This window comes from Desmodus rotundus, chromosome 1 (genome assembly GCF_022682495.2).
Source record: "Desmodus rotundus isolate HL8 chromosome 1, HLdesRot8A.1, whole genome shotgun sequence".
In the NCBI taxonomy this organism is placed as follows: domain Eukaryota; kingdom Metazoa; phylum Chordata; class Mammalia; order Chiroptera; family Phyllostomidae; genus Desmodus; species Desmodus rotundus.
In genome coordinates, this window is record NC_071387.1 from 162619086 (window position 1) to 162641588 (window position 22503).

A 22503-nucleotide genomic window follows, 5' to 3' on the forward strand; every position below is an offset into this window, starting at 1 on the left:
ATATTTTGAGTAATTAGTATATGATCCATGGGTAGTTAAACTATAGGCTATTCGCATAGTAGAAAACTAGCCCAAGGAATGTTTTCAAAGATGGCACAGTAGTCAGTTGGGAACCAGGATGTAAAATTGCATGTTCTCTGAGACCTCAACTGTATAAAAGAATTCTGTCTATGCATAAAAATATTTGAAGGAAATTCCTTAAGGTGATACCGTATTTATTTCTGGATTTTTTTTTAGTCTGAATTTTTTTTGTTTTTCTATGATGACTATATGAAGTATTAGAACTTATCTTGGATTTTAAGGGTAAGGAATATTTTAAAAACGCTGTTATCTACAGTGCAAAATTACAGGATTAATCCCTGTTCCTGTATATAGACACTACGTGTCTATATCAGTTTTAGCTTGCTTATCTCAAATTTTATTTCATTTTTCTTTTAAAAATTGGCTAAAGAAGTAGTTACTCTAATGATAGCAAAAGTGGCTTCTTATTTAAGTGTAAGGAGTAGATCTGCTGTCAGAGTGTTAATACTAATCTCCACTTCTTCTGGTAAGGGTACGGAAACTGTGATTTACGAGAGGTTATGCAGCTGTGAGATGGCAGAATGTGCCAGGTCCTCCAGCTCCTCGGCCTCTTACCACTAGTGTAGGAGATCCTAGACGGGTGCTCCCGCGCGCAGAGATCCACTTAGAGACGGGTTTCTGACTCCTCATAGTTTAAAAAAAACTCTGGTTTAGTGCAATCTTAGGACATTAGTGCTGAGTTCATTAAATACATCTTGTTTACCTTTTAGATGGTTCTGAAAGAAACTGCATTCTGATTTTAGTGTCATTAAATCTCTGCTTGGTGCATATATTTTGAGTACATTGAAGTCTTTCTCAGTAAATGATTTGATGTACATGTGTTTGGTATAGAGTTTCCAAAGTTGATACTAAACTGTAAATTCCATTACTCAAAGTTCTTTTAAATGCCCTTGTTGATGGGCACATGAACCAATGGAATACTTAAGTAGGCAAGGTCTACTTCTCTGCAGACTTCAGATTAGAAAGCAAAAGCTTGTGATCTTACCTTGTAACACTTTTCCTAGGGCTTAACGCTGGATCGAGAGACCCCGCAAGTGGAAGAACCAGTTGTAGCGCCCTGTACAATTTCTGTATCATGATGTAGCTGTAAGTTACTTGATTCCATAGAATTCATGAGAAAAGCTTGGTCTATATTTTATACAGATTTAAAATTACTATTTTTTCTGAATTATATTCCTCAGAGGTCCCAAATTCTGATGCTGTCATTGGCTGGGCAGAAAAATGTGTGAACATATAAGGTGGAAGACAGTAGGGATTGGTGCAGACTGTGGGAAGGTAAAGAGAACATGTTCTGCCTAAAGGCATTTATATCCAATGTGTTGCAGAAACTTTCTGGTGAAAGAAACACATCTGAAGCCTAATCTTTTATTTATTTAGCAAACATTTTTTGAGCTCCTACTATGTGCTAGTGACTATGACACTCTAATCTAGGTCAGGTATAATTAAGTTTGGAAATGCTTAAACTCTTGACTAAAAAAAGAAGACCAGAGCATAGCAGGACTAACATTAGGTTAGTGGTTCTCGATTTTGAACCTGAATCAGAGTCACCTAGAGGGCTTGTTGAAAACACAGCTTGCTGGGCTTCACCCCAAGTGTTTGATTCACTGGGAGTAGGGCTCTTGAATTTGCTGTTCTTAGAAACTCCCATGTGATGCTGATGCTGCTGGTCCGAGGATCTAACTTTAAGAGCCTATGCGTTCGATAAACGAAGCTTACACATGTGAGACACTTTGTCTCTTAAAAAGCTTCAGTGGTTCTTGAAGCTTATCTCCCCTGCTTGCAATTTGCAAAAATTAGAACTTTGAACTAAGGAGGAAAACCCTGATTTGAGTCTTGTATCTATTTTTTATAAGGTAAAAAGATCCAGGACAACCTGACACTGATCTCTGTCTCCTTAAACCTGATTACTTTCAGCAGCGCTTACCAGTTATGCTCACTTCTCATTCAGAGTGCCTTCTGCTTTCTGGAATGTCTGACTGTATTGTTTTTAAAGCTGCCTGACACTGCTTTGACTCCTGAAGTTTAATGCTTTTGAAGGAAGTATGGTTTCCTTCTAAGTTATTTATTCTGCTTAATTTTGTTCTCTATTGTTGTGTGACAAATGACCACAATTTTAGTGGCTTAAAACAACACCCGTTTATCTTACAGTTTCTGTGAGTCCGCAGTCTGGGCACCTTCACTGGGCATTTTGCTCAGGGTCTCACCAGACTGCAGTCAGAGTGGCAGCTGGGACTAGTCCCATCTGTCAGTGTCTTCAAGTTCGTGTGACTGTTAGCTGCATTTAGTTCCTTTAGTTCCTTGCTGTTCAAAACTCAAACAGGCTGTGCCCTTAAGGCCACCAGGAGGAGCCCCTCTTGGTGCTTAATCTTGTTTTAAAGGACTCAGATGTCAGGGCCACTCAGGATAACCTCCCTTTTGATTAATTGAAGGTCAGAAGATTAGTGACCCAATCACCTGGCGTGTTATTCCATCTTTTTCAACCCTTATACCAATATTCGAGGGGAGAGTTTTGTGCAGAAAGTGTCCAACAGGTGGGGGTAATGTGGGGGCCAATTTAGAATTCTGCTTTCGATACCACATCAAATAATCAAATAGCTATGGATGTTTTCCAAATGCTCAATTATCAATATGTCCATTTTATTTTTTAATTTTTAAGAATCTATGGCCTTCTGCACTCCTGCTCCAATATGTATTGGATACTCTTTAGGCATACTGTGTAGTCCTTATAAATTTTGGGGGGGTGGCATTTTCTCAAAACTTTTATTTTTTGATTTACCCCTTTGTTTTAGCGAGGCTTGTTTTCCCATAGTGACCTGAAAATGGCTAGGTAGGAGATAGCTTTTTTGAGTCGTAGTATACGTGAAAGTGTCTTCCCTCCCTCCAGTGTTCCTTAACTCGAGTGTCAATCTCTAGAAGGGATATAGTTCCCTCTAACTCCTCTGAAGATACTGACCTATTGACGTCCAGTTTCCAGGGTTCCTGCTGAAGGCCGCTCGTTTCTGATTCCTCTTCCTTCTTGTGTGACTTTCCCCCACCTTGGAAGGGTTTAGGATTTTCTTGTTTTTTCCTCTGCTGCTCAAAAATTTTATGATGATATGGTGCTGATGTTTTTTTGATTTTACGTTTTGCCTTTTTTTTTTTAACCATATATTATTTTGGTCACTGCTAGGTCCTTTCAAGTTATCAACCCTCAGCGTTTGGCAGCTTTTATTCTGGTTTTTTTTAAGCATCTTACGTGTTTTCTCTCTTCACTTTATGAACTGTCAGTTGGAAAGTAGGCCCTTTTGTCTTGTCTACCATTTTTTCTTTTATTCTGCATTCTAAGAAAATTTCCTTGACTTCATTTTCTAATACTTCTATTGGATTTTAAATTTCCACATAACTTTTACTTTCCAAGTCCTCTCACTCAGTATCTCATTTATTGGAGGACATTTATAGTGTGTTGAGGCTTTGTTTTATCTTCCCTAAATTGTATTTCTTTTGTGTTTCTTTTTTGTTTAATTTTGTCTTTCATGTTGGAAACATTTCTGGAGTATCTGGTGATCCCCAGCTATGTACAAGAGTGAGATACTAAAAAGCTGGTTAGAAGTTTTTTCTGACTCACTGAGGCCTGTCACCAGTGGGCTTCCTTTAGGTGGCGGATTGACTTTTTTCCTTGGATGGTCCCCAGACATTAGATGTTAGTAAGTAGAGATCTGTTCCCTGAGTTTTTGGTCTTTTCTCTGACACTGTTCAATTTTTCTAGAGAACTATCTCTCTCTCTTGCACACCCCCCCCCACCTTTTTGGCATTCTGAGAGGAGCAAGGTAAGTAGTATATTCTTTCATTACATACCTAGGAGACATATTACCTGCTATAATCTGAAAACAATGAAGGGGAGGGGTTTTGAGGGGGCGGGGTTTTGTTTGCAGCCTCTTTCTCAGTGCTCCTATTTTAGGCCAATTATCTTATGCTGTTGGGAAAGGTAGTAGCTTCACTTATGAAGAGTGAGAAGGGGAAAGGGGATTCTCACTGCTCTCTTATTTAAACTTTAGATCAACTCTCCAATTTTAGCCCCATATCTCATAGCCTGTTCTGTAGTCCGTTTGCCTCTAAATTCTGGCCAGCAAGTTGTTCACTTATAGTTCTCTCTTTGCAGGTACTTTACAGTTTCCTTGGTTTTGCCAAGTCAGGTAGTAGTCCTTCTTTCAAACTGTATTAAAATTGTGCGCTAGTGTCGTTTCTGTTCTTTGGTGTTATCAGTTTATACCTTCTTGTCCCCTTCACTTTCATTTTAGTGAAATTTCAGAAAAGGAAGATAAATGTGTGCAATTAATTTTCCATGTTTGACCAAAATCACCAAGGCTTAGCATTCGAATTTCTATAAGGCATCTTTCAGAATGTGTTGACACTGTTGACGGTTAATTGATTAGAATTTAGTGGATGATAAAGTGTTGGCTTCCTAAAAATCTCTCCCTGTTACCAACACCTGAAAACTCAATGCATGATGTGAGCACATCTTAAAATTAAAAAGTTAAAACTGATCATCTCCAAACCTCAGCAAAACAAAGCACTTACTCTCTCAACTGTGTTGGGTGACTAAGGTGTTGCTACAGTTAATGCCCTAACACTATGCTTCCTTGAGCACTTGTAACAAACATTAAAATCCTAACTTGTGTCATGAGCCATGGTAGGCACCGGCAACACAAAGATGCGTAGACGGCCACGTAAACGAGAAATTACACATGTGTGATTTCAGGGCTGTAATAGGGATGCACACTGTGTTTGGAAGCACAGGGAAGGAAGTGCCCACCTCCACCTGGGAGGGGCAGAGAAAGCTTCACAGAGCCAGTGTTTTGTTTTGAGCCTTAGAGAACAAACCAGGGTCAATGGGGTGTGCGTGGCAGTGGGGAGAGGGAAAATGCGGGAGGGGCTTGTTAGGGCATTTTGGGCACAGGGGCCATAGGTAAGGTACAAAGCTGACATTTGCTAGTTAGAAAGTTAAGGTAGTTTGACGAAACTCATTGATAGTGTACGAGGAGGGTTGACTGGAAAGTTAGTCCCAGACCAGAGGGTGACTGCGCGTCATGTTAGAGGACTGTACTTTTCCTCTAGATCAGTGAGTGGGCTCCTCATATTTTCCATGTGGGACCCGTGTCAATGAAAGATTCTGAGCATATTTCTTCCTGTATGTATATTTATAAATCATGTGTCCTACTGTATGTGTATGTATTATAAAACATACACAAAAACAGATGTGAAATAGGGGAAAACTATCTTCTTCCTGTAACCCACTTTAGAGGCCATTGCTTGTGTTTTAGGTTAACGACTGAGGCTGCAATACGGAGGAAGTATTGGACTCGTGGGAGGGGTATGTATATGTGTGAAATGGGTGGGGGTCTAGGAGACCCTCAAATTTAATAGTGTAATTGGTTAACTGCAGCCGCATAGTCAAGAATAATGGCATGGATAAGATAGAGTAGAACAGGTACTGAATCAAAAGAGATTTGAGTAGTGTCCGTAGGAGTTGACAGTGAAGAGCATGGCTCTAGAGGAGTAAGGAGACGGGCTGGGTCAGCCATGCGCTGGATAGGGAGCCAGGAGAAGAGACGCGAGTTTGCAGCCAGGGGAGATGACAGATTGAAAAGTGAAAGTGTCTGTGGCCATCCACATGAGAATGTCATACTTGGATACCCAGGTCTGGTATTCAGGAAAGGAGAACTGGGCTAAGGCTAGAGTTTTGAGAATATTAGAATATATAAGTATTGGCCGAAACTGTGAATGTGGATGAACTCATTCAGGGTGTTTACAGAAAAGAGCAGAGCGGATCTCTCTGGGGGAATAGTAGTCATTTAAGGGGCAGGCAAAGGAGCCGAGAGAGCTGTCAGGCTAACACAGTGAGAGAACAATGTCAAAAAGCCAAGAAAGGGAGTCTCAGGAATTGAGTAGCCAGGATCAAATGTAGCAGAAACATCAAATGAGGCAAAAGCACCTATTAGTTTGGGTAAATAGTGGTCCTTTAACAACCTTACTCTGAGAAGTTTGGTGAGTTGGCGATGGAAGCCCGATTGCCAGGGAGTGATGGTGCTGATGAAGAAGGAAGCAGAGCCCAGCAGTGTAGGCTTCTCCTTTAAGACTTTGAAATAGCAAACTCTAGAATTTGGGAGATTCTTTTGGTTTTGTTTTCAAAATGGAATTAAGCATTCTTTTTCAGGCCTGGGGAAGGAGTCCATAGCTTAGCGGTATTTAAAAATTACAGTAAAGAAGGATGATTACTTAGGAAAGAGATGAGAGAAAATGCAATAGGGGTAATTATGGAGGAAGGAGATGGGAGGGAATGCAATTTGGAGCACAAGTAGAGTAGTTAACGTTAAGTAGGAGGTAATCCTACTTAAGGGAAGGGTGTAAGGAAGAATATGCTTAGGTGAAGTTTGTGGTTATAGGGTGGAAGTCTGGGAGGGAGTTCCTAAGCTCCATTTCCTCAATTCATTCCTTGATTTATTTAACAAAATATTTATTAAGTGCCTACTGTGTGTCAGGCACTGTTGTGAGATACATCTGAACAAAGAGCCCCGCCTTCATGGGCATATATTCCAGAAAATGGTAAAAGACAAGGCCATCTGCTGAGAATGCAGGGAATGAAGGTTGGTCAGAGCCTGGGGAAGAAAGGGGAAGAACCATGAACAACAAGGGGCTTAGAGAGCCCAGCTGAGGTTGGTGCTCTTCCCCCTGAAGCACTCTAAATCTAGGTTACTGCTGTACCCAAGGAGCAGAGAACTGTGTTAGAAGGGTTTTCATGGTCTCCATTCTGCTAAAATGAAGCACGAGAGACGTATGTTCAATTTTTGTAGTGTTATATTCAGAGCTATTGTAATATACTACTTTTTTCCCTTCAGTTGCACTTTTCCTTCTATAGGGAACATCCTTTTATCTTGGGAAACCAACCTAGTAAGTATTGTTTGCTAGAATGCAACCAATTTTTTAACAGTTGATATCTATTCTGTGGAAAACATCTTGAAACCTAGTCCTGTGAAAAGTCTGGGAGCTCGCCTGAGGGCTGGGACATTTAATACTTATCTTCCCATCTCTGCTTATGATACCCTGTACACACACCACACACAGCACGCAGGCGGTCATGGGGAACCAGAGTGTAGCGGGCTCTTTAAGAAGTCTTTGTCTTCTTTTATACCTGGGAATGTCACAGAAGTTAATCGATTGGTGTGAGCCCTTGAACATTGCTCTGATTCCTACTGAGAACTCAGTATGTTACTGTTTTGGAAGCAGTTTTGCAACTTTAAATTATCCTATCTTTCTTACTCTTAAAGAATATAAATTAATTTTAGTCTTTCAAGACAGGGTGAGCTTCTGTTTTCTTCCTGGTCATTAAAACTACCTGTACCCCTTCACTAATTCTAATTTTATGATGATGACAGCTTGGGTAGCATTTTATTGTTGTGGTTTTTTTAAAGATTGTATTTATTTAATTGTAGAGACGGGAAAAGAGGGAGAAAGAGAGGGAGAGAAACATCAGTGTGTGAGAGAAACATAGATTGGTTGTGTCTCACATGTGCCCAACTGGGGACCTGGCCTGCAATCCAGGCATGTGCTTTGACTAGGAATCAAACCAGCAACCTAGATTTAAGTTGGCAGGCTGGTGCTCAGTCCATTGAGCCACCCCAGCCAGGGTGAACATTTTTTTTTTATGGGGACTTTCGTGCTAAAGGACTATGTCTTAACTAGTGAATTGAGTGGTGTTTTTCTTTTTTTTATAGGAGTGAGAATCAAAAGGTATTTCACAATGAAATAACTTTTATTTTGTAGTATATAATTTCATCATCAAGCTCTAAACTGATGGGACTCGTACATTTTCTAACCTTGGGAGATGGATTCAGGCCACAGAAGCTATAGCTGTGGTGTGGCATAGCACCGGATGGGCAGCGCGGATTAGTAGTCAAGTAAGGTGTCCCGAGCCAGCTGGTGGCCACATTTAAATTATTGATCCTCCTATCTCTTTGATCTTGCCCATGTTATTTACATTTCTGTCTCAGTTTTCTCATCTTTAAAATAGGGATAGAATTGTGAAGATTAAAGGATAAAATGTGAGGTTACAGTGTTTTTGTGGCACATAGTAACTACTCATTCACATCAATTATTACTATCGTTTTTTGCAATTACAATTCTGATACTCAGCTGAATTTTATTTTTTAACTTCTAAATGGAGAATATGAAAAAAAAATTAAGTTTTGTATACTGAAGGCCAGCAATAAATGTGAAGATTTTATCTGCCCTCTTCTAATCAAATACCCATTAAAATTCCCCCCCTCTATAATTTATGTCCAAAGAATTTATCTGCTTAATATCCTAATCTCATTGATTATCTTGAAATGTTGTGATTTTGCAGACCTGGATGGAACCATGAAAATATTACTTCTCAGGAAGTTGAAGTTTAAACATTGTATATGAAAGGGGTAACACTAATTCTAACATAATACATTTTAAAAGATACACTTAAATAAATGATTCTGTTTATATGAAAACTATTCTGTGTAGTTAAGCTGTCATATTGATTATCTTTTTAAGTCTACAGAATGTACATAAGTATCTGATTTGGTCTTTTTTTTATTAAATGTGTTCACCAGTTACAGGAATCTTTAAAATGAGATATTAAGAAATTACTCAGATTGGAGTTTAATATATAAAAAGTTTAATATATACAAAACCAAAACATGCTCATATTTATTACTTAAAATATGTTTCTAAATTCTTAGGGTAGCGTTAGTTTAGACTGTCTCATGAAGGCAGGGACTGCCTTCTCTATAACAAATGTTGACTGAACAACCGCTGTGTGCCCAGCACTCTTCTCAGTGCTGGGATACAGCAGCAAATATAATCTCTGTCCTCATGAGATTGTGAGTTACAGCTGCATTGCTTGGCACATAATAAGTGTTCAAGAATATTTTCCTCTGCACCCTTTAGCTGCTCCAGAGGCTGAGTGTAGTGATGCAGCTAGGTCCCTTGCCTAGCCAGTTGCTGCTGGGGGCTACAAATCCAGTTATGCTCGGGGGCTTCATATGTCCCCTCTATAAGTCAGCCTGTGTAAGTCACGGGAGCCCCTGGAGGGTCTTAACCAGCACGGTGCAGTCTCACCTCATCTACACATGTTGCATCTCTGCAGTAGTTAACACTAGTTTGACTTCAGAGGGACTGTTTTTCTCTCTTAGTAATTTTGAGTATTTGGTCAAATTTGAATATAAGATAAAAATTGTAGTATATTAATTTTTTCAAGTAGATTTTTCATGTAGATGGGAGGAAGAACCTTAGAGATAATTCATTCTGTTTTTTTTTAATTGGTATTTTATTTTAGTTTGTGTTCAGGTTCAGAAATAATCTTTTATAAATCAGCATCAGTGAAGCATCAGTGAGGGCTTTACCCAAAGTCCCAGCACTAGCTGCTGGTAGAGCCTAGCCTTTTATTGCTTAGCTTTGTGTCTTTGCTTTAGAAAACAAAAGATCTACCACGTAGTACACTAATCCATTGTTATAAGCCAACCTAAAAAAATGGGTTGTTTGATGAGCTTATGAGTTTCTTGCCTTTTGAAATTCCGAAGTCTGTCTTTTTTTCTGAATCCTCGTGGCACTTTATATCAGCTCTCCTATGGCATTCATCACTTCCTATGCTTACGTAATTATCTTCTATTAAAATGTTTTTCTAGATGTAATCTCTTTGAGAATAATAGAATGTATGTATGGTTCCTCTTTGTATATTCCCCAAGGCTCTTAACAGAATGCCTAACATTCACTAGGTACTCAGATTATTAAACATGTACTCAACGAGATTGTATTTTGGGTTTGTTAACCATGCACACCCACTGACTAGAATCTATTTAGTCTACAACAATTGAAGAAGCTCTTTGGCTTAGCTTCAGAACTGGGCTTGGATTCTGGCTCCATTCTCGACTTGGCTACAAGATCTTTAATAGGTCAGTTAATGTCGCTTTCCTTATCTGTAGAATGGAAATATGTGCCCCATCCAGTTTTCAGATGTACTTGAAATGTATACAGAGGATCAAGTGACTCATGTACTAATAGCCACTCGACGAATGGCAACAATTGTTACATTTGAAATTTATTTTCTACTTATGATAAATGTGCATATTTTAGTAACAGTGGGTCGCTCTATTACTATTTAAGGAATAGATAATAGCATAGGGAAAGATCCATTGTGAAAAGTTGATGATGTTTTGATGTTAGTCATCAGATTGTAAAGTCTGGGCTTTTTCCTTTACTAATTACTTACTCAGGAAGTTGGATTTGGAGCTCTATGGACTCATTTAACCTATGAAAATTCAAGAGATACTGGTATGTAAACTGCACTGGCAATGTATTAACAGGTCATTAGAGATACGTCTTCTTCCTGGAAAAAAAATGCCGTGGTGGGAGCCAAATTGCAGTCAGAAAGTTACGTGGTGAGTAAGGGTAGTTGGCTGGATGTCTAGTGCTACCGGAGTCTCATGCATCGATCCTCAGCTGCCACGCATGGATGTGAAGGCGCCTCGTCCCTGGAGAGTGCTGGGGCACTGCCTAACCACTGCCCATAAACCCCTCTTTTTAACTTAACTTGGTTATCTGCTTTGTGTAGCATATTCTTTAATGAGAAAGCAAAACTCTTGAGGAGATTTTATTCTTAGATGTTATCCTTAGCCACCCCCCACCCAGAAAATGTCGTAGGTGGTGGGCGGCAGTTTCTGTCTGCAGCATTACACTAGAATGCGCGTGGCAGTGCCTTGTCATCTCTCTGCAAAGTCGGCCACGGGGCTCAGTGGTATCAGCTTGATCCACCCATTATGTTCCTTCAGTGAAACCATTACATTTTAGTTATTCCTGACTTTATTCTTCGGGAATACCTAGCTGTCAAACATAATTGCTTTTCTTTACATGCAGCCAGAATGATCTTTTAAATAAAATTGGATCACAAACTATACTGCTTAAAAGGCTTCAGTAGTGTCCCATTACTCATAAACTACACCCGAACTTCCTACCATGGTCTTTAAAAAGCTGCATAACTTGGGCTTGCTCCACATTTCTAAGCCTCATTTTATGCCATTCTGTTCTTCGGGAGGGAGTATGACATTATTCATAGCATGGGCTCTTCCACTAGACTGCCCAAATGCCATTTAGCTGTTCTGTGCCTCCATCTTCCCGTACTTAAAATCAGGAATATCTACCAACAGAATTGTAATGAACAAATAATACATGCAAATCCCTTAGGACAATTCCTGTATAACATAATAAATACAAAATGTTAGCTGTTGGTGCCGGTGTTAGTGTTGTCATTTTTTATCTCTGTGTTCCAGCCACTCTGTACTTTTCAGTTTCTGGAACTGCCAAGATCCTGCCAGCCTCAAGATCTTTGTACATTGTTCTGATTATTTCTTGCTACATAGAAAAATCACCCAAAATTTAGTGGTTTAAAGCAACAGTAATCATTTAGCACATGAGTTTGCAGCTTGGGCAGGGCTTGGCGGTGATGGCACATTTCCACTCCACATGGCATTGCCTAAGGTGGCTTAACTAGGGGCTGCAGATCTATTTTTAAATGGGTTACCCCTATGGTTGGCAAGATAGTGTCGGCTCTCAGCTGAGCAGTCAGCCAAGGCTGGGGTCTTGGTGCTTCTCTGCAGGCTGCTTGGCTTTCCATAACAGCATGGTGGTTGGGTTCTAAGAGTGAGTGCCCAAGTGAACCAAGCTGAGGCTGGATGGTCTGTTACAACCTAGACTCAAAAATCACGCAGCATCACTTTTGCTTCATTATTTTGGTCCAGGCAATCACAAAGGTCCTTTCAAGTTTAAGGGGAATGGACATAGACTTTACCTCCTGATAGGGGGATGACAAGGTTGTAGAAGAGGTACAGGAGGTATTGTTGCAGCTATCTTTGGAAAATGCATTTTGCCACGTACATGCTCTTTGTTGTCTTATCATGAAACACTGTTAAACATTAAGGAGTGATTGCCACACTTTAGCTAACTGTCCATCTAAATTATGTTTCTCTTCCTCCATTCCCATTGCGTACTCTCTTGCTCTAGCACTTTATTTTCCTTGGCAACAGTGATCATAATTTGCAATGATCTCTTTAAATCTGTGAAGGCTAGGGCCTGCATATTCCTAGTACCTTACATAGAGCCTGGTGAAATGTTAAAATGTATGATTTGTAACTTACAAATATAAACACCATATATATCACATTTTTACTGGGGAAAGCATATTCCAAACTTTGGGGGAAGAAAGGAACAGAGATAGAGAAACACCAGGAGTCCTTTAAATCCTCATATTTCATGTCCTACTGATGAGCTCAGGGTGAGGATGGGGTGGAGAGGAGTAACATGTATGTATAAATTTTATGGGTGAAAGGAGGTGGGAGGAATAAGCAGTTCAAATAGCTGAATTCTTACCCATTTTTCTATACTTTTGACACCCCAAACCACAGATTTTTTTTCTAGTTTTCTATTTTTCTAGTATCCAGTTCATGACAAGAGGCTTCTAGCTGGTCTGACAAAGAAGCATGATGACCTCAGAAAACATTCAGTACTCAGGGAGCAGCCAAACAGATGTACTTTACTCAAGGAATGCTAACCAGGCCCTCATTAGGATTGGGGTTATTTTTCTTTCAGCACAAATCTGACAAGATTGGTCACCAGGCTGCAGCACCTGGAAACTGAACTGGTAGGAAAAAAGACTAGGCTTTGGAAGTTGGGTACAGAAAAGAGCAAGAACAGCTGTTGATATGTCACATATTGTAGCCTGGGAATAGTAATGTGGGGTAGAAGTTTCTACAAATTATAAAGGCAGGAATTACTTTATAAATACTGCCTGCCACCTTGCTGGGGATTGGAGACACAGGGTGAACAAAATGCACGTAGTTGCTGACCTCATAGAGCTTGCAGTCTGGGGTTGGGAGTGGACCTTATGCTTAGTGTTTGCAAGGTATATCTTTTTCATCTTACTTTTAATCCATATGTGCCTTTATATTTTAATGATGTTTACAATGACTTTCTTGCAAGAATCGTATAGTTGGGTGTTGCTGTATCTGATAATCTCTGACTTTTGATTGGGGTGCTGGGACCATGTACACTTAATATGATGTTAATATGATTGTATTTAAGTCTACTTGAGACTCTGTTTAAGATTTTCTCTTTAGTATTGGTATAAAGCAATTTAATTATGATGTCCATTGGCATAGCTTTGGATCTGTTGAGCTTCTTGGGAATTATTTCAACCATAATTTCTTCAAGTATTTTTTCCATTCCTTCTGCTTTTGAGGACTTCAGGTGCATGTATATTAGGCTCCTTAAAGTCATTCCATAATAAGCACATTGGTACTCTTTATCTTTTTTCTCTGTGCTTTATTGTGAGTGGTTTCTATTTATATATCTTCAACTTAACTAGTTTCCTTCTGCATTGTCTAATTAGCTATTTCATCCAGTTTATTTTTCATCTCTAGGAAATTGATTTGGGGCTTTTATATATCTTAAAATCTCCCCTAAATTTGCTTATGCTTCCTCTGCCTTCTTGAACATTATGGACTGTAGTTCCATTAACTATCTTAATGTCCTTGTCTACTATACTAGTCCTATCTATGTCACTTTTGGGTCTGTTTCTGTTCATTGATTTTTCTGCTCATTATGGGTTGTATTTTATGTCTCTGAATGTTTGCTATTTAGAATTGCAGTTTGTTGAGTGCTGAATATTTTTATATTCTTTTAAATATTCTCGTAGAAGTGCCTAATAGAAGAGGTAGGATATTTTCTAATATTCACAGGGAGGTAATAAGTTGAATAGTTATAATGCTTGTCTTGGAGGGAGGAAATAGAATGTATTTTGTTAGCATGACAGTAAAAATGATTTATAACTTAACAAGATTTTAAATTGGTCCCTGATTTATTCAGAAATAAAGAAAACAATGTCTAGTTTATATTCCAGATACCAATCTCTTTTTTGAGAATAGTGAAAAGTCCTAAGCTTTGGAGTTAGTCTTGGAATCAAATCCCAGAAATACCAGTAGTACCTATGACCTTCAGCCACTTATTTAAACTTTAACCCTCCTCTAACAAGTCTTTTTTTTTTTTTAAATCTGACTTCTTTTATCTCTTAGGGTTGTTTTGAGGTGGAAATGAGAATATATATATAACGTATTTACATGCATTAGGAATTCAGCAAAATGTTAGTTTTTTTCTCTACCTTTTCCCTTACCCTTCAGGCATGTCATTTTCCAACTGTGCTATTTCAGGACCACACGTTGGTTTGATCTTTGGTGAAATGGGGAGAAAAAGAAGCCACTACTCAACTACTCATGTTACTCTTGAACAATTACTATAACATTTAATTCATTTTAAAAGTTTTTAGGAATTGGATGTCTATTAGAAAATTACTTATTTTAGATTTTTAGATATGTGCTACCTATATTAATAAGAAATAAATTCTCATCAATAAAAGGCTATTTTTCTTAGATTTCCCTAGTGTATATAGTCAGTTCTCAGAATTTAGTGGAAATCGTCTGGGAAGAGAAAAATATTTAAAGGCTAATATAATTGAAAATATAGTACTAATTTTAAATGTGATTGAGTTACCAGGCATATAGGTTGGTATATTTTTAAACACTTAGTATTTTATCTGAAATGGATAAGGTTTTAAATGGAGAGGAGGGACAGATAATGTTACTTGGCAGGTATTTAATAAATAGCAAGCTAGGTTTTTTGAGCTCACTATTTATTAAATTGGAGATGTTGCATAAATACTCGTATGGATATTGAGTAGGTTTTGTGATCTTTACAATGAATTCTGTATGTGCCTGATCTCCTAAATGTAGATACCAATTAAAGTACCCAAGGTAAATAAGTACCATAATTTATTTTAATAACTAGTGCTGTGATCTAATGAAAGGACTGAGGTGGATAAAAATTACTCTTAAAATAAGGGTTAGTACATAAGGAGTATAAATGGTACTGTCACTGTTTAAGTATAGTTTTATAATTTAATAATCTTAAATTCCAAGTGGAAAACATTTAAATTTACTTGAGGATATTTTCTTTAGATATGCCAATTAAATACTTGATGTCATGAAAGTATTTCTTTATTTTAAATTTCAAATTTCAGTTGACATTCAGTATTGTATTACTTCCGGGCATACGGCATGCTGGTTAGACATTTACGTAACTTAGGAACGGACCCGTCTAAAAGGCCTGCACCCAGCAGCCCACGTGGGTATTATAACATTATTGACCATATTCCCTGTGCTGTGCTTCACATTCCCGTGAGTGTTTTCTAACTGCCAATTGGTACTTTGTAATCCCTTTCCCTTTTTCACTGAAAATAATTTTTATGTTTTAATTGTTGTGATGCAAACAATGATTTTTCTAAATTAATCTTTCACTTGAATGTGTATTGAACCAATTAAAAGACCAAGGAATTTGGATAATACAATTTTTGAAAATCCTTCTAGAAGAGACATTTGGTAGTTGGTGGTGTCACATTTTATGTCTGTATACCTCTGTTACAGCAACGTCACTTACAATTTTGTATTTTCTATATAGTGACTTGGAAGTTTAAAAAAAACACATGCCTGTTATGTTTTTGGTTCATCACTAGATGGAGTTCTCGCAGTACAACTATGTTTTGGGTAGCCATTAGTCGAATAATCTTTGCTTTCCTCAGGGTAAGCATGTGTTTAAAAAAGAAAAAGAGAAAAGAACATCCTAAACGTATGAGCAGTCAGCTACTAAACACGTGACATGGTAATAGGAATACATAGTGGGTAACACGCAGTCCCAATTTTGCTTTGGAGGGCTGGGCGGGGGCAGTTAAACTGGTTCCCTGATAATCCAGTGGAATTGCAATTTATATTATTAATTTGTACAGCGCACCTCTTCTGAAGAAAGTCTAGTGCTCGAGCTCCAGCTTGTCTGATGACAGGCTGTGCCGCCTCACAATGCACCAAAGTTAAATTCTTTAGGCGTTACATCTGAAGTTACGTGGTCATTAGTGTCTGTCCACCTCTTGTCTTACCCTTGTTCTTGTCCTTTTGGCCTTATCAAGTACTGTCCATCTTCTCTTGCCACTTCAAACTCCAAACCAAGCTGAAGATGCTGTTTGTTGTTGGGCTTCCTGTGTGTTTACGTCTAGTGAAGGAGGGCATTTTCACCGGAAGTGAACACATCTTCAGCACGTCCGGTCCTGCAGTGAGGCAAGTTTGGATCTGAGCTTCTCTCCTCCTTTCCCTTTATTCCTTTGTTTGAATAGCAAACACCTTCATACCATGTGCTTCTAAGTGGTTGAGTTCCAAAGCTATTAAAAATCGCCCCATTCTGTGGTTCTTCGGCAATTTCAAAAGTGGCCCCTAAACCACTCTTTTCTCGGTGTTAATTGCAACGGAAGTGTAGTTTCCTCCACAGTGCCGTCTAAGAAAACCTTTTATTACCTGTACAAGGTTACACACAAGTACCAGTTCCCTATTTTATCCCTTCCCTAGCCTCTCCCCCAGAGTCAACTGCTTTTAAAAACTCCAGTTTTTGTTTCTCTTGGTGGTTGCCTCCGTATTTCTAATATGCTCTTACACTGCTATTTCTTGATGAAAAGTTTTGGATGTTAAATCCCTAGAGCAGAAAGTTCATTGGTAGTAAACTTTTACCATTTCCATATTTCTTCCTTTAACCCATCTCAGTGGAGTATGTCTTATTTTTCATTGATTACAATTTCAAATGGGTCCCCCAAATTCTAACTGTGCAGACTTGAGGTTGTGTTAGGATGCTTAATGGATGCCTAGGGAGTGGCTGGCCTGCTAGGAGTTCTGGAAGAGGACCAGTCACATAGAGGGCACATTATTTTAGAGTTTATTATATATAAGGCTCTTCGATTATTATTTGTATAATTAAAAGGCCAACTGCCTGGAGCAATTAGAAAACTTGTTTTACCATGTAAGAAGCCTGGAGGTTGATTTATTGATTCAGTGACATAGTCAAGGAACCAGATTCTTAACCTTCCATCTGCTATTCCTAGCAAACAGTGTTGGCTTTGTTCTCATGTTGGCTGCCCTCACAATGCTAATATGACTTCTTCAGGTTCACGTGTCATTCCAGCCATGACATTACCTAAGAGAACATCCCTTCTTCTGGGTGTATCTCTTTGAGGTATACCCAGAAGCTTCCAGTAAACTTTCCCTGGTTATCTCACTGATGAGGATTGAGAATTGTTTCAGAGGTCCACTCCTAGACCGAATCTCTGGCACCGTACAAGGGATTGTCGTGTGATCTCAGTGAGGCGCACAGCTGTGTGGAGGAGGACGGAGCACCAGAACAGTGTCTGAGGTGTGCTGGGGGGGGGGGGGTGACAAGGAGACAACAGTGTCTGACATTGTCAGGTGCTTCCTGGTAAACATCATCCACCTTGTTTCTTCCACCTTTGCCAGGTTGTGATTTTTAATTAGGTAGGAACTAAATTACAGCCCTTATAGCCCTTTTGCTACAATATGTAATTGTTCTTACATATCTGAAAAGGCGGTTTGTAAGCTAGATATTAAAAGAAGACTAAGAAATGTACAATTTCTCTTTCTCCCCCTGATTTTGGTTGTGTTTATTGGACCCACACCTTTGTACTTCCTTGGAACAGAATTTATTGAACAATCACATGATGTTTGAAAAACCCTAGATGTCAGTAGTAATTTTTAAAAGCATTATCATTGTTTTTATTTTAAATCAAAGCTATCCAAATGACAAATGTTAACACTTACCTTTTGGCAAAGTAGTTTTTTGTTTTGCTTCAGTTTTTTATCATCCTCGTTTCTTCCTTATTACACAGTTGCCAGAGAGTTAAATCTATTTTAATTCTTTATGTCAACTCTAATGAGTTTGAATAAAACAAAATTCTGATTTTACTACATTTTTTTCAGGGTCATCTTATACTTAACATTCTTCCAGTTTTCCATTATATTAAGTTTTAGATTCCATCACTATATGTAGCACTTTTACAGAATATTAGCCCAAGAGAAGGAACTTTTAAATTATTCCTATACCAGCTTTCTAGAATTATTTTATGAAACAACTGGAAAATATTCCAGTAAGCTTTTGTTATAACAGTAAGGTTGTTCGAACTTATTGTCTTGATTACAGGTATAAGAAATTTACAAAGTCGATGATTCTTTAGCATTAATTTAGTGTTTGTGTGTGTGCTATGCATTTAGTTCTTTTTTTTTTCCTAAGCTAGTTTAAAAGCATTTTATGCCAAATCTATTTGCTTTAAAAATTGATTTTTGGAATAATGTTTAATTTCTTGGAAGAGTTACTCTGTTGTTATATATTATCTATTTAAGAAATTGTACTGTAGTCATTGCTAAGGCCTTAATTTTGTATTATGTCTTTTATTTTCTAGTGAAAATTAGTGACGTCAGCAGAGGTGATAGAATATCCAGACTAGCTTTCTGTGGAACATATCTACCTCAAAATTTATCTTTTGATTCTCATTCTGTGGTTATAAGTCCTTTGAAATGTTAAAGTGTTACATGAAAAAGAATTTTAGGGTCATATAATTTGCCAGATGTTGGGTTATTCAGGGTTAAATGGGTTTCTTTACTGGAGGGCTTCTCAGAACTCTTTAATATACTAATGCGAGTTATTAATATTTCAGAGTGGGCCATAACACAGTGTTTGCAGAACTTACTTCAACATGGGACACTCATTTTTAGGACTGTTGTTCCCCAGAATATACTTGGAAAACGCTGGTAATTTGATGCAGTTAGTATTTGTATGATCTGTTATGAAGGAAGTAGTACATACAACCTTTATTTATGAGTGGCATTCAGGTTTGTTGTTTTTTAAGTATTAACTTTAACTTTTTTTTAAGTTTTAAGTATTAAGTATTAACTTTAAGTAAGTTTTTTAAGTATTAACTTGGGACAGATACTTCACAGATCCTTTAAGAGATAAGAGCTTTAAGATTTCAGGTATAGTTTCTCTACTGCTTCTTCAGCTTTTCTCGAAAATGAAATCCATCCACGTGCTTAGTGTTAAAATGTATCTGAAATGGACTAGTGATAAGGTCTTTTGATGATTCCCCCAGATTTTCATTCCAGGCTGGTTTCTTTCTACTGAGCTCCAAACTAACAAGTTTAAGTTCCTGTGCTGACAGTTTCACGTGCATGGGAACTGAACAGAGTTAAAACCGAGCCCATCCTCTCCTGCTCTATCCCTCTAACCCCAGACTTGACTTTCTGTCTCCCTTCCCGGCTAGTGGTGCTGTTGTCTTTTCAGTGGCCCAAAGCAGAAACCCAGGGGACTCAGAGTTCTCCTTCATCTCCTGCATTAGGATTTCTCAGCCGTGGCACTACTGACATTTTTGGCTGGATAATTCTTTATTGAGTCGGGCTGTCCTGTGCGTTGTAGATGTTTAGCAACATCCCTGGCTTCTATCGTTAGGTGCTAATAGCAGTTTCCCTCAGTTTTGACAACCAAAAATGTCTCCAGACGTTTTGAAATGTCCCCTGCGGGACAAAATCACCCCTATTTGAGAGCCATTGCTCCATATCCAATCTGTTACTTAATTATATTGACTCTACTTTCTAAATTTACCTTGAATCCTTCCTCACATCTTTATCCCACTCTTGCCTCCTATCCTCTATTTTTTTAATACTTGGGGTTCTCTTGTAAGGGTCTAACCAGCCTGCCTTTGTCCAATGTTATTTCTCTCCAATCCACCCTCTTCAGTGACGCCAAATTAATCTTTCTAAAATGCAAAGCTGTTCTGTATTTACATCTTTAAGTAGCTTCCAGCCAGGACCCTCGTGAGCTGGCTTCTCTCTTTGTATTTAGCCTCATTCTTCAAAGACACGCATACCCGCTACAGTTCTTGCTACACGCACGAATGTACTGGACCTTCTTGCTGCTGTGCTCTACACTCTTTTTAGGCATCATTTTCTTCATGGTAGCCCTTGGTCATTTTAAGATACTATCATGGTGAAGAGCACTTTATTTTTAAACATATCTGTCTTCCCTCACCAAATTGACTTTTTCAAGGATGGGGGACCATCTTTCAGTCTTTGGCATGTAGTAGATATTCAACAAAAGTTTGCATTATTTATTCGTGTGTCCTGAGAAATGTGATAACATCCTCATTCCCTGTGTCAGCAGTGAAATTGTATATATTTGTAGTCTTTATTATCCAGATGGATAATCTTTGTTATCCGTTATTGATGGGTCGGCTTTTGACCACAGATAACTTGAACTATAACTTTCTCTAAGAAATCAGCTATTTAGAAGAGAATTGAAGAAAGCAGTGCATTTAGTTGATATCAAATATCATTTCCTTGTAAAATAGCTAGTTTACTGTAAAGGTTTTTGTTTAGAATGGAATTACATTCTGTGGGTTAATTGTATAGATTAATTACATAGAATTAATTAATGTGATGTGGGAATTATTTACTGAACTCAAAACACTGCATTTCCATTAAATAAGGATTTGATAATTGCAAAAGCAGTATCATTGTGTTAACAACTATTTTAGTTTTTTAGAAAATACATCTTTTAGAATACATTTCTATAATTACCAGCCTATTCTATTTAGGAATTTACCCCTGTCAAATGAAGAAAAATTTTTTCATCAAGTTAGTAAAGACTAAAGTGTCCCACTTCTCCTTCCTTACACGCCTTAACACATACAGTTTTGTGTGAGGAGATTTCCCTGTGAAATGGAATTAATCAGACTCAGTTGACCAACTACACTTATACCTAGGACTTTTTTTTTTCATTTTTTTAAAGATTTTATTTATTTATGTTTAGAGATAAGGGAAGGGAGAGAGAGAGGGGGGGGGAAAGAAACTTCAGTGTGTGGTTGCCTCTTGTGCGCCCACCACAGGGAACCTGGCCTGCAACCCAGGCATGTGCCCTGACTGGGAATTGAACTGGCGACCCTTTGGTTCACAGGCTCGTGCTCAGTCCACTGAGCTACACCAGTCAGGGCCCTAGGACTTTAATTAAAAGTTGAAAAAAGATAACTAGAGGTTGTATCACTTTTGGAAGGTAACTCAAGTGTAGCACAACCTCACTGAAAGTCAAGAATTGAGGATGGGGAAAGAAGGAATGAATATGACCTACTCCCAATTCAGAAGAATTCTTTATTCTGTCGCAGTGCCTTGCTAGATTGTTAATAATTATTTGTTGAAGGAATCCATGTAAGATGGCATTTAAGCCAAAAATGATGACTTTCTGTCACTTTTCAGAGAGTGGCATTAAAATATATCACTTTCTTTCAAAAGAGATTTTTTTTTAATGAGAAACATTGTTATGGAGGTTTCCAGAAATAAAACTGGGAAGAGCCAGGTTACCTGCAGAGAAGGCGCCTCCCTGTCACAGCAGCTCCCCGAGGACTGGTGTGGATTATAGGAGGCATGTGGCACATGGCCTGTGACTGTTTACCGGGCGACCAGTTTGTCAAAGACCCAGATTTGTCTTGCCTGTTTTCTAAGTTCTCTTTTTCCCATACTTTTCTTTCTTTTCTTTAAAATGAAAAATTTTTAATTTAATTTTAAATATTAAATAATACCAAACTTTTCTTGAGGACCTTAAGCTGCTTTAGGAAAGAAAGGTATTGTGTTATTGTGTTATTGTGTTATTTGGGCTTTAAAAAAAAAAAGCCTGGTAACTGCTGTTTTCCAAAGAAATTTTACTCAGAACTTGGAGAATTTTGCATTATAATGCTTCTATTATATACAGATAATCTCATACTTGTTTTTGAGACTGTAAAATAATCTGTTATGATCCTATTTTAAATATATGTATTTTAATAGTTTCGGTTTTTGAAATTATAATTTTTTAAATTTCTATTGTATATCTTTAAGTCCCTACTTCATCTTAATAAAAGATACTGTTGTGGTGAGCTACTTTGTTTTCCATATACTTTTCAATATAATAGAGAGCGTATTGTTGTAAGTTTCTCAGTAAGTTATTTACCTATTACCAGAATAATGTAGTTTTAAATGAGTAAAAACTTTTAACCTAGTTAGAGTCAAATAGAAGATTGCTATTTTAACAGGGTCAATTCTCATTATTCAAAATAATTATTTTCTTTCTTATTTATTTATTGTTACTCTGTTATAGTTGTCTCAGTTTCCCCTCCTTCCCCCCCTTTGCCCTCTTCTGCCCATTTATTTTCTTATAAAGGCACCACGAACACTGAATTAGCAAATTTTGAGCTATTGTTCCCAGGGGGAATACAGGGTTACTTTCCTGCAAACCTCTGGTCAAAGCATTTTCATCAACCAATCAATACATAAGCTTGTTTTATGTGTGTCTCTGTTTAAAGGTATTTTATTTAATATATGTTACTGATTCATTACCATTGAACTCCTGGCCAACGGTACTGTAACTCCTGCCTGAACAAAGCTTATATAACACAGATTTACT

At 37.9% G+C, this 22503-nt stretch overlaps 1 protein-coding gene across 5 annotated transcripts in view; it reads left to right on the forward strand.

Moving 5' to 3' along the window:
- The window catches only part of HOMER1 (homer scaffold protein 1), a 110996-nt gene that overhangs the window by 18826 nt on the left and 69667 nt on the right, over positions 1-22503 (forward strand). Inside the window, exon 1 of one of the 5 annotated variants that reach the window (XM_053912248.2) lies at positions 18327-18827. The exons of 3 other annotated variants lie outside the window; for them this stretch is intronic. In XM_053912248.2, coding sequence (XP_053768223.1) covers positions 18712-18827 — 116 coding nt within the window. In that variant the 5' untranslated portion in view covers positions 18327-18711. Of the gene's footprint in view, positions 1-18326; positions 18828-18889; positions 18909-22503 lie in introns of those variants that run through there. One more of the 5 variants, XM_024563653.3, reaches the window with a different exon arrangement.